The following is a 17,228-nucleotide window of genomic DNA, read 5'->3' on the forward strand; positions in this document are numbered from 1 at the left end:
ACTCGATGGGAGAAGAAGAGAAAAGGAAAATCAAGGAGCGAAAGTGGAAATCGTACCTTCCTCGTTGATCGTCACATCGCACTGCAAATGAACGTTCGCGAGTTTCGGCACGCCGTGCTTATTGTATTCGTCCAGTTGGGCGGTTAATAGATCCATCTTGATACCTTTGGTGTTGGTGAAGAACCCGCTCCATCGCTGTTTACTGGCTTTGAGTCCTGTGGTCCCAGCGGAACTCCGACCGGAAGAGATCGTTGTGCAGGCACCAACCTCGGCATCGACATTCGTGTCCTCGGTGGAAACGCTGAAGAAACGACCGCTACGACTCCGATAGTTCTATTAGAGAATAAAAAGCTCATTTTTAACACGAATCTAGAATCGGAAGGCGTTTAACGCGATTAACAAAAAAAAAACGCATTATTTATATTCTCCTTAATAACATTCATATTCTCATTACATTTATTATAATGTTTATAATATAGAAAAAAGGTATATAATATAAAATAGGACTACTAATATAGAATGAGGGTTATTTTTGTAAAGAAAACACTGCATTTAAGTGGTAATTGTTACAAGTTATTGTAGTTATTGCATAATATGCTACTATGAACAGTGAATGTATCTTGTACAAGATATTTTATTTTGCATTACCTACCCTACTGAATATTTTTAACGTTTTTATCAGGTATATTTATAGCGAAACATCCTATTCCGTCACAAATTCATCAGAACAAATTATTAAGACTTTGAAAACGGAAGCTCGCTCGCTTCGTCAAGCGATTATACCGCGGTCGTATATCAAGCTGCAGGCACTTCAGAGAGCAGGCAACATTCTAGAAATTACTCGTTGAGTTATCGCACTGTGTAATCCGCTATCGAGTGTGTGATGTGTTGGTACCCGTCATGAATAATGTATCGCGTCCAGCACCGGGCCTGACCCGTTAAGAGAACCCTTCCTGGCATTTTATTAACGTTAGCTCTGCGTCGTGCACCGTCACCGCCAACGTCGCGACAAATCGCTCTCGTTACGCTTGCATGCGTTACACGTGAGAAAACGCAAAATATTCTTGCTTTACACGTTACTCTTCCCGATGCAACGCGCCAATCAATTTTACACTTAGCATCTTATGCACCTCTATTCTGTTCTTTTCCCTGCGAGGCATGCAAAAAGCTGCGCTTTTAATGGAATAATTATTCAGTTTATTAGAAATTCTATCACATGCATTTACTTAAGAGACTGGACATTTTTCTCTTGTCTATAGAACGGTATCGCTATTGAATTATATACAATATTGGTACTGACACGTAAATTTTACGTTACGAAATAAACCATACTCAATTAATGAAACACAAAATTTTTATACGCTTCACATTTTCATTGACGAAATATTTGTAATCTAAACCTTTATAAACAACCTAATTATTAACTTTAATATGATAGAATTGGACCCTCTGCTGACCAGTGGCCATAGTCTATCCATACAGCTGCATAAAACATTAAAAAAATATTTTGTATAAAGATTTAAATATTTTTAAAATATTTCTATGTCCGCTAGATCCTATCAAAAAAAATTTTTTTTTAAATATTCTGGAAATAGTTGGCAGAAATGATCTTTTCAAAATATTTGTTAAAATCTATTGAAAATATTTCTCACAATATTTTTTTGGATGGTAAAGAATATTCTTAAAAATATTTCTAACACAGATTTTTAAAATGATTTTAAAAACGTGACCTTTTCATTTTTTAAAACCTTTTTAAAATATTGTTAAAGCCCTTTTGAAATATATCTCATAATATTTTTTGCAAGATCAAGAAATATTTTGTTGGAAATATTTCATAATATTGTATGTTACATGGGATGCATGCTAAAGAGCGATTATCAAGCAACGGATACTTTCACATCCTTTTTTTTACTCTTAAATATTCAATGTGAACGACTTCAATCGTATTACACATAATAATGTAGAGATTAACGAGATATTGCTAACTGGTAAATTCACTGCGCAACAATAAAAGTCTCTCTCTTTCATCGGGACGTAAATACGACGTCACGCGTTAATGTAGCGTAATCGATGCTTCGCCTGCTCGTTTTCATGTGACGCGAAACGCGGGCAGATTTCATCTACGGGGGCGCACCGTAATAACGACGATAGCGGATCTTTATTGCACTCTACCGTGTCTTTAATGTGTTCGCGGCATTCGTCACACCGAAAAACACAAGGGCGATCCGTAAACCGCACCGATCGACGTCGACCGCGTAAGCTGCAGAAAAGATTAAAATTTTACGGACGAGAGAACGAGTGTTAGATAAAATTTTATAAAATCAAATAAAACACACGTAGTGCTTTAGACCCGCTGTTCGTTTTCTCGATTATTTTAAAAAATTTTATAGAATTTAATTAAAATTTAATTAAATTTAACTTCTCTCTCACACACACATACACATAAACACAAATGCATATATACGTACACACGATTTCGTGATTTAATTTTAAGAAAATCACAATTACGACAAAATCTAAATTCAATCGTACGTGTAATCGCGCACAGTGGAAAGCGCGTCGGGGTCGGGAAACGAACGGCCGAAGGTGTGCCGGATCAAATACGCGTTTGTTCTACTGACGCGCGCAGCCGACTGCGTCTCTGAACACTTGTCGAGAATTGAAATTCGTCGGCTGTATTTGTGTCTGGACGATGCGCGACGTGGAATCGGCGCGAGCACGCGACGGATTACATTGCTGACCAAGCGGATTTAATCCAGCCATAGCCGGACGAGGTGCAGCTGCATTCACGTTGCAGTTGTGCGAATCAAGCTGGAGCGTCCGCGTAATTGTTGCTCGGACAATAGCGGAGCGTTCGGCGAAGACAATGGTGACCGCGACACTAGGAATCGGATGCAGCCGGAATAATATGCTTGGACAATATCAAATGTACTATACAGCAAAATTTTATTGAAAAATTAGCAATATATCGATTAGAAATCTAACGCGATTTATATCGTGAATCATGTGTAGAAGTAAAGAAAAATCGATTGCTTGCAAGTGTATTACAGTACATACAGTAGAAAACATTAATAAATAAAATGTACATGTCGATTATTAATTTAAATATAAACTAAAGAAGAATGTTTCCATGTATACTCTGTCCAAGTGTTATATTTTTTGCGTTAATTTTTTATACAATTAATTATCTTGTATTAAATTAATATAAAAATTTGAGTCAATTCCATTTGCGACATGCGATAGATGTTAAGTTTACTATAAGAGAAATGTTTCAATTGTGTAGCACCTTATTTATGTTCTGAAATATATGTGGCTAATTAATATAAATAATTGCATGTAAATTAAAATTATATTTAATTACGTTTCGTAAGTTTGACGTGTACGAGTCTTTGTAAAAATTCCCAGGCCACCAATTTCTCGCGGAAAAGTCTTGTTTTCACGGTATCGACAGCGTTGATGTGCCATCGCATCTCTCGCTCGATGCGCCACGCTTTGTTTGCGCTCGGCGAATCGTTTTGCGATTTGTCTTTGTCAGCCCGGTCGTATTGTTGCCGCCCTGCCTGAGCGGGTCAAGGCTCGTAAAGGGACTACAAGCATCATTGTTCGCGAGATGCTAAAACGCTCGTTTCATCTCGCGAGAGAGCCGTCGAGAGAAAACGTCGAGGTGGGACACAAAGATATTCGCACTTGACGAATGATGATACGTCGAGGCCGATACACGTCGAGATCCCTTTGCGAAGCGCCCCAACACGTGTAACATTCGTCTTTTCACGCTAATATGACATCGTTAATGTGACATCGCGATATCTACGACGCCCCGCGAGTTAAATTCTACCTTAATCCCGCGAGATCCCATCGCGAACAAATTTAAGTTAATTGAAGATTTATTTGTGGGGGACGCTCTATTTAATTTAATTTTGCTGTCGTAAAATTCAATTTGTAGTATTACTTGGGCGGAAGTGAGCTACTTACCCCACTGGCTTTCCGCAACAGCACGTTCTGACTTCCTCTTTGGCTCGGCGTTCGAGAATTCAATTTTTCGTCCTTAACTGAAACGAGAAAGCGAAAGTTGCGGTTATTACAAATTTCTATACGTACCTAATACTTTTTTGTAATCAGCCAGACATTTCGTAATGGAAATTTTGTAAAAGTCGAGCAATTACTTTATTTTTAAATTCTGATTTATGATGCCAAATTATTCTTCATTAATAGCGTTCATGAACAATTTCTGATGGAGAAAAAACAGAAAATAGGAAATACAAATAGGTAGTAAATATAAAATTTTCGTAAGAATCAATCAAGTCCAGAAGTTTTGATTTTTTTTTTTTTTTTAACAAATCTTCAAAATATTAATCAAACCTACAATTTTATTCTTATAATAGTATTAAAGTCAAGAGAAAAATTCATATGTCATATTTACACAGTATAAACACAGTTTAAGGACGAGAAACTTTTTGTTTCCTGAAGAGTTAACTTTTTGGACTCGTTTGACTTTATGATCGTAAATTCATGCTACAAATTTATAATAAATGTATTTTATAATGCTTTCATGATTAAAAAAGATTTTAATTTAGCAAAATACTCTGTAAATACGTCGCGATTATATAATATGCGAGAAAACATCAATCCTTTTTGTTGAGGCTACATACTGTTATTTTTAGCGTGCATTGAATAAATTTCCTCTATATTTAAACGCTCGCAAGTCGCGTGATTCGCGGATCAAACCGGCTTTGTTATCGACGCGAATAACATTTCTGTAATGCGCGGGAAAATCGCAGGAAAGCGTTTAAATCGTACGTGCCTGGGGCGGCCCAATTTTGCATTTTGAGAGCATTCCCACGGCGACCGTCCGCTACTCGCGCCCGCGTCAGAACTGCCTTTTCCGCGCGGTAAAAGGCTCAAAGGATCAAACGTATATTACAAGGGTCGCATGTCAGCATTAACTCCGCCATTATCCGGAAATAACTGGATTACTTACATTTGTCCATTGTCCGTATTAAAATCTCGTCTCATCGTTTCGTAAAAAATAAAAATGTAAAGGAAGGAACATGTACAATTAAAAGTAATGAAGTTACATAGGAAACTCATTTCTGAAGCTTATTCTGAAGCGCACTTATATGCAAGTTATTATACCACTGAATTATTTTATCACGTAGAATTATCATTTTCCTGTATATATTCCTGTACATTTTGCGCGTTTATTTTTCATACGAGCAGATTATTACAAATAAAATCATACGCTTATCCTGGAAATTTAGTTATGCAGAAAGTAATTTTAGAACATAACTCTCGCGTACGCGTTTGCGGTGTAATATAGATACAGCGCTTTAATTGCGGTATGTTACATGTAACGTCTGCAATCGCCTTGTTACGGATTTAGTTAGTTTCGAATTTTAATCATCCGGAGTTATGCACGTCCCTATATTGCCTCCGGAACGTCCGCCGCATCGACATCTGGAGCCCGACGGCGATCCTATCGCAGTTTCTCGGACACGCGAAACTTCCCGCAGTTGCTTCCGATTTAACTTCGTTGCGCCGCGATAACTCCTCGTTCGATTCGATTGAACGAAAAAAAAAACGCGGTTGTCACCTATCGCTGTGCGTAAGTATTTACTGCAATTCCGATGTAATCTCGTTTATTTCCGTTTGCACGCAGAAGTCTTCTTCGTATAGAACCTCATTTCCTGAGAAAAGTGGTAAGTCCTCTCATATTTCCGACTTGGGATCATCACGTCTCGGTAATTCTTTACGGAGTTAATATACTTGTCATAACTTGTCTATATTTTGTTAAAAATATTTTTGCCTCACTCGCTTGTTGTGATATTGATGTCCTCATTTTTACGTGAGCAGGGCATAACGTTATCCTTACCGGCTATATTTTAAATCTTATTAAAGCATTATTTAACTCGCTTTAGTGTGTAAGTTAGGTAACTCCTATGTATGAGCAATTTTTATCTATAATTCGGCGATTCTATAATTTATATTTAGGATAAACTTCTGTTTTTAATTTTAAGTGATCCGAGTATAATACGAAAAATATTTCAAGACTTGAAACACACACAAACAAATATATATACTATATAATTTTAATAACACATCAAATTATAAATATTATTTCAGTCTAAATACAAATTATAATAACATTTAAGACCAAATTTTATTTATAATTTTATATGCTATGTATTTTTTCTATGTGTATGTTAATAATTAAAATGTACATAAACAGAAAATAAACGACGTATAAAATAATAAATAAAATTCTGTTCTGAGATCTGAGGTAAATTATAGATTCTTTAAAGAGTGGACTTTATATTCAGGACAAGTAGTAACGGCTGTCTGACTTACTGTCAATCACTACTACTGATTAGAGAGCGATCGAAGAATATGCCACCCACGTAGGATTTATGTTATTAAACGTATTAGTATCTACGTGTATGTATCTACATTCTGCGTGTGTGAATACTATATTTACATGAATTTATCATTTGAATTTCTTTAAACATCTTTACAGAATGATAGCGATAAATAATGCAGCAACGGTTCGTCACGTGACAATTTCACAAAACAGTTGTTACATTCGTGTGTGTCCTTCCTTTTCTCCTGGGAAATGTATTTCCCTTTCTCGTTTCAGCTCATTAATTTTGCACCACATGACGACGCGTGGCTTGCTTCTCGCTCTTGAATAATATTGCGGTACTCTGTCGCCGATCGTCCTGGCGGCGTACGGTTACAAAAGAAACCCGGCGACTTTCAGCTGTAAAGGATACTATTGGCGATCTGTCGATCGCGAGTAAGCGTATCCTGATTACGTTTTGCCCGAGCCCGACGGCGAGGAAATTGAACATTTTTCCAACACGGTCGTTGCGTATCGTCGCGTCGTCGCGTCGTCGCGTCGTCGCGCTGGAATTATGCTCGCCTACATTTATATGCGTATATATTTTGGCTCAAAACCGATTCTTGTCAATACAAAATATACGTGTCGAACTTATGAGTTTTTAAGCTGTTATTTTCGAAAGCCCACCATTATACACGTTCTAGAAAAAGAATTGCAAATTTTTCGGGTATTTCCATCAGCAATGTGGGTCTTTGGGAGAAAAGTCAATTTTTTTATTGTAAATTACAAGATAATTGGAGTAGATAACAAAAGGTTTGGTGTTCTCTTAAAAAAAAAAAAAAAAAAACTTAGGAGTAGTAGTTCAATTTTTAGAGTCTGCATCATTATGCATATATCCTCAAGTATCATATATAGCCTAATAAGATTTTTTTCAAATTTACTCATATAAAAGTTATGAATCACGTTTTTTTTCTTATTACAATTTAAATCAGTAAAAAATAGGTAAAATACAACATGACTTCTGTGATGGTAAAAACTCGTTATAACTTTCACAAGTAGACGAGCATTTTTTCAGATTTTTATACAGTTCGAAACAATATGTATAAAAAATTGCTCTGTCCCTGGACGAACATCCAGATTGCTGACGAAAGATGCAAAATTACATGTTGTCGATGGAGGGTTAAACTTCCTACAATCGATACTTATTATTGAGATTGAAATAGTTTTGTGTGTTATCTCTACAGCACAAACGTTTTATGTGATTCCCTTCCATTTCAATAACTTGTGTAGCTAAGGTCTACGTATATCGATTAAAGCACTTGGTCATAGCAAACATGTGACGCACTGTTTAATAAATAGAGTAGAAGTTTCAGAGATTGTTTAGCTACGTTAAAGTGCCGATAAATATTCCGCTACATACATTCTCAATAGCATTTGTTTATCTAAGAAAGAGCATGCCTTTAGTAGAACTAATCTACGTTGATGGGTTTACACAACGCACTCATAGCGAACTTGTCGCAATGAATCATACCTTCGCCATTGCCTGTATATGGATCAATTTATTATCAATATATTAGTTTTAGAAAAAAAAGTTTATTAAAACTTTTTTTTTTAATAAATGTTACATGCCCTAAAATGTATAAATCATCGATAATTAAAGTACTTGTAAAAAAATTGAAATTTTGCCACTACTTTGAAAAATGATTTAATTTTTAATAACAAATAAAGTAAATAAATTATAAAAATGTATTTAGCTAATATTGTAGTGTAGTCTCAAACATTCTCTTAAAACTTTGCGAGATGCTTGTTGAAGATATGAACACCGGCGACATTTTGAACCCCCATACGACATATATAATCGTGTAGCGAGTACAATGCTATTTCAGCGCAAGGCATTGTACATGTTATTCGTATCCATTCCATGTGGAGGCTTTCATCGGGTGGCAGCGCACGATCCGTACTCTGCTCTCTCGAAATCACTCGGTAAAATCTGTGACCTTCCCCCTTTCCCCTGCTATGCGTGCGCGCGCGCGCGCGTGTGTGTGTGTGTGTGTACGTGTATGTGCGCGCGCCTCTCTCAACGTCAAATTCACCAGGGAAATCACGATGGAAACGAAATAGCGACGTTAAGTAACTGAGAAAATTTTCCGTGAAAACGTCGAGTCGCGTTTAGCCCTTCTATTGTCGTTCTATTGCTCCTTCTTGCCCTTTTTTCGCTTCAATAGGATTATGCAGACGTCGTCCGTGAGCACATTTTGCTATTCTCCCCTCCCTTTCCCTCTTTCTCTCTCTTTTCCTTGCTGCATGCAAAAATTCCATATCGCTCGAAAAATACAACAATAAAATTTATTGCTTCGATAAATTATTGCATTAGGATGCATTGTTGCATACACGCACAGTTGTATTATACAGTTCAAATATCCTAGGGACACAGAGAGATGAGGGTGCAAGTATAAAGCCGGCATGAAGCAGTTCTCTATGTTCGCGGTTTATTCGCACGTACGTTCGAACGAATATAAATGTGTTTAAACTCCCAGCGAAGCTCCGGCACATCTTTTCCTCTACCTTTTCCCCTTTTATTCCACTTTTTGCGGAACTGCTGTATCTAACGCGCGATAGTACACGAAGGGGTTAAGTTAACCCCTTTTCGCTGTTACGAAAGAACCAAAAGCAGTTAACAAAGATGATAGTTAATTTATAAGAAGTGTAATTGTAACAATGTAACAATCAACGTGTTTTTTAAATATATTCAATAGAATTCCATTCAAGAGTTTCCTATAAAAACCAAACAAGTTCATTGTAATAGAACTCTGAGCGTCATAGATAAATATCAAATTTCCGCAAGAACGACACACAAAACAAATCCAAGATAAGTATTTGTTTCTTTTGGTTCTCAAAATATTAATCAAAACCTACAATTTTGTTTTAATATCTGTTATATTTTTGGAGAAAAATTGTTAAATTGAACGGTTTAAGAATGAGCCTTTTTATTAAAAATTTAATTTTTTCGACTAATTTGGTCTTGTAGAGAACTTTTCAATTGTTCGCGATAATACAAAGTGAGATCTTCGATCAGGCACGTATTATGAAATTTTCAGGAATGGATTCCAATCGGATTCAATTACTTTCTAGATTTCTACTGTGTTTTCTAGGGAAAATGAAATAATTCTGATCGAAATCCATTCCAAATAGTTCCGTAATTGCAATGATATATCATGCAATAAAAATTTACTTTGAATAAATTTTTATTGTTATCTATCAAAAATTGAATTGCAGAATCATGTAAAATTTGTATTGAAAAAAAGTGCCTTTCGTATAGTGCTTTAAAAAATACACGTACGGTAAAAAGAATTTTTCTGTCAGTCTCTGTTCAGTTTATGTTCTCTGTTCAGTCCCCGCTTATCTTACTCAAGTTTTCATTAACCGTCTGAGCGTTTTATAAAGGAAGTGAATTTAATTACTCGTCCGTTCCTCATTACTTATTAACGATTCTTTGAAATACTCGCCTGTCATCGTCACGGATATCTTCGTTGCCTCAAATCGCCGGAAGACAATTAATAAATTAATCAGATGAAACGAGGGAATGGTCTGTGCGTGATCCGTAATGGTTTAACAAATTTAGAGGCGCTGAATTATTTCGCCCGTTTAATCGATTAACTTTGCGCCCGAGCCGATTATACAACCTAATTAGGTAAACTCAGCCGAGTAGTATCATGCTCTATATTTTTCAGCATTTAAAAAGTCACTGAGAATATCCTACAAAGTGCATTCTACGAAAACTTTATAAAGGATCTAATTAAATGAAAATGCAGTGAAAAGAAATCCAACGGAATTCTGAGGAAAGCTAAATACTTGCCTAAAATATCGCCAGCGAAGAGAGACAACTCCGAGAAAGTTAAATCTAGGATCCGTGATATAAATTCTGTGATATAAATATCACGGATTCCATTATTTGACACGTATCTCGACGATTTATGACAGCTGTCTATACTCTTCCCGTCGAAAACGCAGATTTTCTTCGACACGTATGATCCACTCGCGATTTATGTCGCTCAACTTCGTCCAGACGCTATGTCTATGCGATTGTAGATTAATCGACCGCGGGAATTAGCCAGACTATCTCGTTCGGCGTAGAATAATTAATTGTGCTCGATACTCGCATAGCCGCAAATGAGCCGGGGCGTTCCGACGCACCATTAATAATTAATTGATTATGGTATTCGAAACCAAGTATCGAGAGATGCCTTTCAAAGGGATGTGCGAAAATTAACGTTAAACAATCCGAACGCGATAATAATTATCGTTCGCCCAGCATCTCATTTGATTTAATTTCATTCGTGTTCAAATAGTTCGTACATTCTTAGTTAATGGCCCAATTATTGACAGTATCTTCAGTACTGGAAATCCTGTTTATTGGATTTTTTTTGCAAGATAGAAGGTTTAACTTTTAATAAAATTTTTTAATTGAGAATTCAAAAATTAAGTATAATAAGGTAAAAATATAAATTTAAATATTCAAAAAGATCAAATTTTCAGTATTTGGGAGCGCTGTCACTAATTGAGCTATTTATCTTACTTATGGAATAATGCAATCTTACCGATTACTCGCAGGTGTTTGCCACCGAGGGTGGCGGCGTCCGTCGTTAGCAGCGATAACGGCGTCGAAGAACTGTCTAGGACTTCGACGCGCGATAAATCGACGCCGCGACGTTCGCAGGCCGGACTCAGCACATCTCTGCAACACATAATGCAGCAAATGAAGCGTAAAGGCATTTTCGTATTTTTCGCCGATGATTCGGGGGAAATACCTCGCGATATTCCCGTAATGAAGCGTCGAGTTTTAATGCCATCCAGATACCTCACAGTGCAACGGCAATCGATCTGCGTATCGCAGACGTGACATAAAAAAAAAAAATTTAACGCCAACGCCATCGGTGAATTAATTAAAAATGGAAAATTGTACGAACATCTTTTGAAAAATTGGCTCTCCGTTTAAATCGCCACCGCAGCGATTGTAAGATAATTTACAAGCGACCGCGATATAGCGAAGCTTTCGACGAGAAATACGAATTTTAATTCTCGCCGAGTAATGCGAATTTTACTTCCCGCTACGATCTGTCCGTCCGCATAATCCCTGAACTTTTGAGAATAAAAGTACAGATAATTTAATTTCAGACGCTTTTCAGTCGGATTACAACGGTTAAAGGAATATCCCTTAAAAAGATTCTGCGCGAAATCCGCAAAGGAATATCCCGCACTGTTTAAGAGTATTTAACTTTGGGCGAAGCGATATGTAATATGGTCTTGGCCGAAAATAAATTTGACTGCAAAATATGGCGCTCTAATTTTTAACGACAGGAATTATCTTTATACATTATGTAGACTTTGCAAATTTAAATTTAAAAAATTTCAAGGCGTATGCAATCAATTATACGATATTATTTGATTTAAGAAAAGACTTAGTTAAAAGTAAGAATTGTTTAATCAGATATCTTACGTACAGAAAAGTTATAATCTTTCTTTTCAATATGCAACGTTAAAATAATGCCATACTTCCTTTTTAAGCAAAATCATTGTCCGTCTCCTATTATCCACAGTCATTTTTTAATATTCGAGATTTATTCATGTGAGTCTTATTTTGCAGATTTTTACTTGAAAAAATAACATTTTCACTACTTCTTTGCGTTAGAAAGATGTCGTTTATTAACAAGTACAAGTGAATTCCACTCTTTATCTCAATTGAAATGGCTTCAATTAATGGCTTCCTCATTTTAATATATCCTGTATATAGTTTCCAGATGCACTTCTATTCCAGTTTCGTAAAATACTTGCTGCTACTTTCGAAGCACTTAGTCGATAGTCATTTTGTGTATTGCGAGTTTGATCCGATAGTCGAGAGTTCCTGATCGACCTGTTTCAGCGGAATACTCAATGCGACTTCCGCATTTATTGTCCTCTCAATGATGTTCCATATCGTGCTTTCGTATTAAACGAAGTATCAATTCCACGAAGGCATTTGCCTTTGCCTTGATAAAAAACAATACGCCACCGTATGCTAAGGGGAAATAGTAGTTTAAAAGAGCTAAAAATATCTATTTTTTTCAAGAATTTTTAAAGAAAAAAGTAATGAATTAAAAATAAATAAAAGGAGGTTTTCTTTACTAAATATAATGTACTTTTATCTATATTAAAAAATTTTTTTATATTTATAAAATATTTTGCAATAATCATCATAACAGCATACGATATATGTTAATGTGCCAGAAATCTCAAAACTTTATTAATTTTTATTCGATTTAATAAAATAGGTTTTTGGATTGAATAAAAATTTACTTGTACATTCAAAATGTTTTAAGAAAAAAAAATAATTTCTTTTAGTTTTCAAATTATTATCGCTTTTTAAGCTATTTCTTTTCGCTGTTTTATAAAACATTGAAGCGCAATGCACCTTCCGTAAAGATTAAGCCAAAGACTCGTATTGACAAATCGCGAAAATGATAAATTTAGTTTTGATGCAATACACAAATACACAACATCAACCCCGATGCTTTCCTACGGACAGAGTTAGGTAACCAGAGAAAGCGACTAAGTTGTTACCAAGTCGAGAAATCAGAAATTATTAACCGCACCCTCGTCTTAAAGGATAAAACTTGCTGCCCTCGTTTTCTATTCACACCATACCACGACCACGAGAACTTGGTTAAATTATACGAAATTATTGCCACGTGCTCCTCCAGGATAATATCAGGATAATACCTAAATCACCAAAAATGGCATTATTTTTGCCATGAAGTCTGTAAAAGTACGTTAATTCGCGAAACAACCAAAAATTACATCAACGAGCAACCATGTGAAAAAATTGAAAAAAATTTCGACAAGCTGTGTCAACGTAACTGGATTGATTCACATTAATTATTGTTTGCATAATGGCACATCAAATAAACAATCGTGAGATGAAAGTTTATGTGTGCGTCATTTATTATTGCAATTTATTGCATCCAAATTATTTTTAATTTATTTGACGACTCTAACAAAGTTAATATTATCGATATTAATGATCATAATTGATATGACAGTATGATGTACCTAAATTGTTGTTAAATACCGCGGTTCATTCTGTGCATGTTAATAAATAAAAAAATATATACTTCGTAATGTAAGATGATAGTCACAATTATATAAATCTTTAAGGTTAAATTGATTTTTATTAATTTATATAAATTTAATGATTAAACGTTTAAAAAAGTTATTAATATCAATATGTATGTGTGTTGTTAACAGTATTATAATTTTAAATAGAAATTATTATGTATTCAATAAACGAATCGTGATAATTATGTTGAATATTTTAGAAAAATATTCAAAGATGCTTATGTATAATTACCAATTATGGGTAATTGTATTAATACGTATATCTATAAAACAATGAATGTAACAAATTTGACTCATAATTGGGATCGTTACCCTATTTTTTAAAGCGAGTTGAAGGAAAGACACGTAATTTTACATTACCGGCCGCTCTCTCCGATAGCCTAAAAATTTACCTCCTCGTTTCCTGGATATCATTCGGTTCTTTCCGGCAGCTTATTCCGAAGGGAAGAGGAGTGCCTAATGAAATAATGGCGTAAAATGGAACAAAATGGTCCTCCCCCGAAGAAGGCACAACGCAGACAGTGACACAGCAGAAATTCCGTCAGAATTCGGAGAGAAGAATAAGAAATCAATTATTCATCCGCATATTACACAAACCTCGCTCTTCCCTCAAATAATATATTATTCAGCCTTCCTTTCATACATTTAACATCGTTTCCTTCGTTCCTTAAAGTTTATTGTAACATGTATCAAAACAAAAGCGTTCTTCTTGAGCGGCTTACAATTATTTAATTATCTAAGATAACTTTGATAATTTGAAAAAAAATCTTTTGCGATAAAGAAAAGATAAAGTCATTTTTTCATTGTTTAGATAATTTTATATAGATAAGGGACAAATTCTGTTCGTACGTTATTTTCGTATGTGTGTGTTCGTTTCAAACATGAAACTTCAGTCAATCGAGGATCGCTTAAGTAGTGGATTTCATCGATATCAAGATATCGAATAAAAAGCTGACGTACATGTCGCGGTCGCGTCAGGGTCGAGCTAAAAATTTGCGGAACTAAAAATTCGGAGCAAGTCGATGCGAGTGAAGTAAACCGATGACGCAACGTCATGAAATCGAAAGCGGCGCACGTGGCTTGTTCAAAGTACTTATCGAGTCGAATCGTCACCGCGTTTGGTGGCTCGATTTCTATTCGGCGTAATTTTTTTTTTTTTTATTTAGCGTTCTACAGGCTTTGCAGCTTTCGTTTCAGTTCGGATAGAGTGGCACTTGCACTCGCGAATATCGTTTTTTTAAACTTTCAAGCGTTTCGCCTTTTGAAATAGTAGAGTACTTTTTTTTCGATTAAAATGCAATATTAATTTGGATCGCATCAAATTTTATGACGTCAAAGCAATGCGAATAAATAAAGCCTACGGATGTCCTCTAAGCCTTCACATTTGAGATGTAATTAATATCAACGTAACTTTATGGTCTCTTACAGATTTGGAAAGTTAAAGAATCATCTCGAGATTTTTAAAAAACATAAATAACGAGAATAATAATAATAAAAACAATAATTTTAATAAACGAGATACGCCATATATGTGGTCGTGATATAAAATCATAGATTTGCAATGTTGCATAAATAATTTCGCTACATTAATTTTAACGTTGGCAAAACGTTTGACAGCTTTTTATTGAAAAGCAAATAATGATGTTCGTTCGATCGAAAGCTATCAATAATTATTTCGAGCACGCGCTTGTTCGTATTACTGCGTAATGTCCATCGAGCTTTAATCTCCGTACAAAAGAGAAAAGAAAATGCAATCTTTGCAACGCACAGAATCGTTTTCGTCCTTTATTCTCCAATATTTTCTCCTTTTACAGTCGCCGACACACATCGCTCGAACAGCACTGTCCTTTCTTCGCGCCCCGTTCATGTTTATCGAACATATCCGGCCGCATTAAATTGCTATAAATCACTGGCTGATGCGACAGCCACCTAAACTGGATGTACACGCGTGTGGGTGTGTATATATGCGCACGTCGACATTCTAAATGGCGGTATGTCATTTCAGAGTAAGTGACGCTGCGATATTCGTCGTTAATATACATTCTCCGATGTTCGATTGGCGGCTCGAGATATTTGGAATACGAAGAAGGAAGGGAAAGAAAAGGGAGACAAAGGAAAAGAGCGTTCCATGTCTTGCCAATACACCCGTCGCTTGCGATTTTCTTATACATCAAGTAATTAATTAATGCGCATATTCGATTCAGAGATCTAAATTGAATTAGAATAAATTCAGACTGAGAGAAACAAATAAAAAAGAAATTTGAGCGACGAAAAGAGAATTTGATTTGTGTACTGTCTATCGTTCCTTTCTCCTCTTTTTTTAAATTCTGGAACATATACGTATTGAAAGAGTGCCAAATGAAATCTTTTACAACCAAGAGAATTGAATTCTTTTTCTGTCCCTGAGGACTCTCGCGGAAGACGGTAACGCAAGTTTAATTATAATGCAAGCGGTAGCTTCGCGAGGTCATTACGAGTGACGCAAGAACGATCCACGCGATTCGAGACAAGAAAGATCTCGCGTTGATAGAGAACGGTGCTTTTTATGCAAACCGCGTGTCGCGTGGTCGCGATCCCGAGGCTTGTGGAATGAAAATTTTTCCCCGCCAGGGGAGAAGGAAGGGACAAGAAAAAAGAGAGAGAGAGAGAGAGAGAGAGAGAGAGAGATGCGACAAAGACAGAATGCGCACGGGCTTTGTGCAATTCCCGGCTCGCTGCCCAACAATGCTGGGCAATTAAGAGTAATCCGGTTGAAAGCGTAAGGCACTTTCGCGCCACAGCGATGGGTTACCGTCTGGTATTGTCTTCTCGTGATACGTGTTTATTTTTTAATTTACTGGTCGCGCTGGAAGAGTAGGGGAAGACTCTTAGTATCGGACACTTAAGATTTTCTCAAAATTGGATAGAAATCGAAAATGGGAATTAGTAACTATACAGCAAGAACAGTTTTATTAAAGTATTAGACAAGTGCAAAAGTTTTGACGGATTTTTAATAGATTTTGTAACCAACGTTTATTTTTATTACACTATTGACAGACACGTTAATACTCGTACATTATATATCATTAATTAAAAAGGCAATTGATTTAGAAATTGAGAATAGAAATTGACTGAATCGAGTAAATTATAGTGTTTTTAAATAAAAGTGAAAATGAGTGAGGGAAGACCTTGTATACATGTTATAATAATGTATTAATTTTAGAGAAGAATAAAAATTCGAAAAATCGTTTGTGACGTGTTCAAAAAGAATGATATGACAATTTTAAACCGAAGGATGGATCGATAAAATTAAACAAGATAATTTCAATTTCAAAGACAAATCACATTCTGGATAGTTTTCTGATATTGAAGATGATAACAATACGCATTAGTGGATATGACAATAGTGGAGTGGACAATTTAGTGGGTATGAATTCACAGATATCGACAGACATCTTGTTGATAAATTGACCGCCTCTCGGCACTTAAAAAAATGTTAGTCGCATCTGTTGAAAATTCATTTATTAAAAATCCATCAAAACTTTTGCACTCACTCAATATTTAAAAATTTAGCTAGATACAGATTTGAAAATAATTTTGTTATCATTAAAAATAATGATGTAGGACGTTGAAATATGATGAGTAATGCTGCAAAAAGTGGGAATTAGTAACTATACAGCTTTTAACATTTTAATTTATCAGCAATCAGCTTAAGCACATTACATAATTATTTTAACGATCTAACAAAAGATTTTTAGATTTA

The 17,228-nt window shown here is 35.5% G+C and overlaps 1 protein-coding gene across 8 annotated transcripts in view; it reads right to left on the reverse strand.

Moving 5' to 3' along the window:
- The window catches only part of LOC105195391 (pleckstrin homology domain-containing family G member 5), a 139,922-nt gene that overhangs the window by 7,074 nt on the left and 115,620 nt on the right, over positions 1–17,228 (reverse strand). For all 8 annotated transcript variants that reach the window (XM_039458076.1, XM_011160772.3, XM_026138403.2 and 5 more), the window contains 3 exons: positions 10,933–11,069; positions 3,973–4,049; positions 57–333 (listed from right to left, as the gene is read on the reverse strand). In XM_039458076.1, coding sequence (XP_039314010.1) covers positions 57–333; positions 3,973–4,049; positions 10,933–11,069 — 491 coding nt within the window. The remainder of the gene's footprint in view (positions 1–56; positions 334–3,972; positions 4,050–10,932; positions 11,070–17,228) is intronic.

Source organism: Solenopsis invicta, chromosome 15 (genome assembly GCF_016802725.1).
Source record: "Solenopsis invicta isolate M01_SB chromosome 15, UNIL_Sinv_3.0, whole genome shotgun sequence".
In the NCBI taxonomy this organism is placed as follows: domain Eukaryota; kingdom Metazoa; phylum Arthropoda; class Insecta; order Hymenoptera; family Formicidae; genus Solenopsis; species Solenopsis invicta.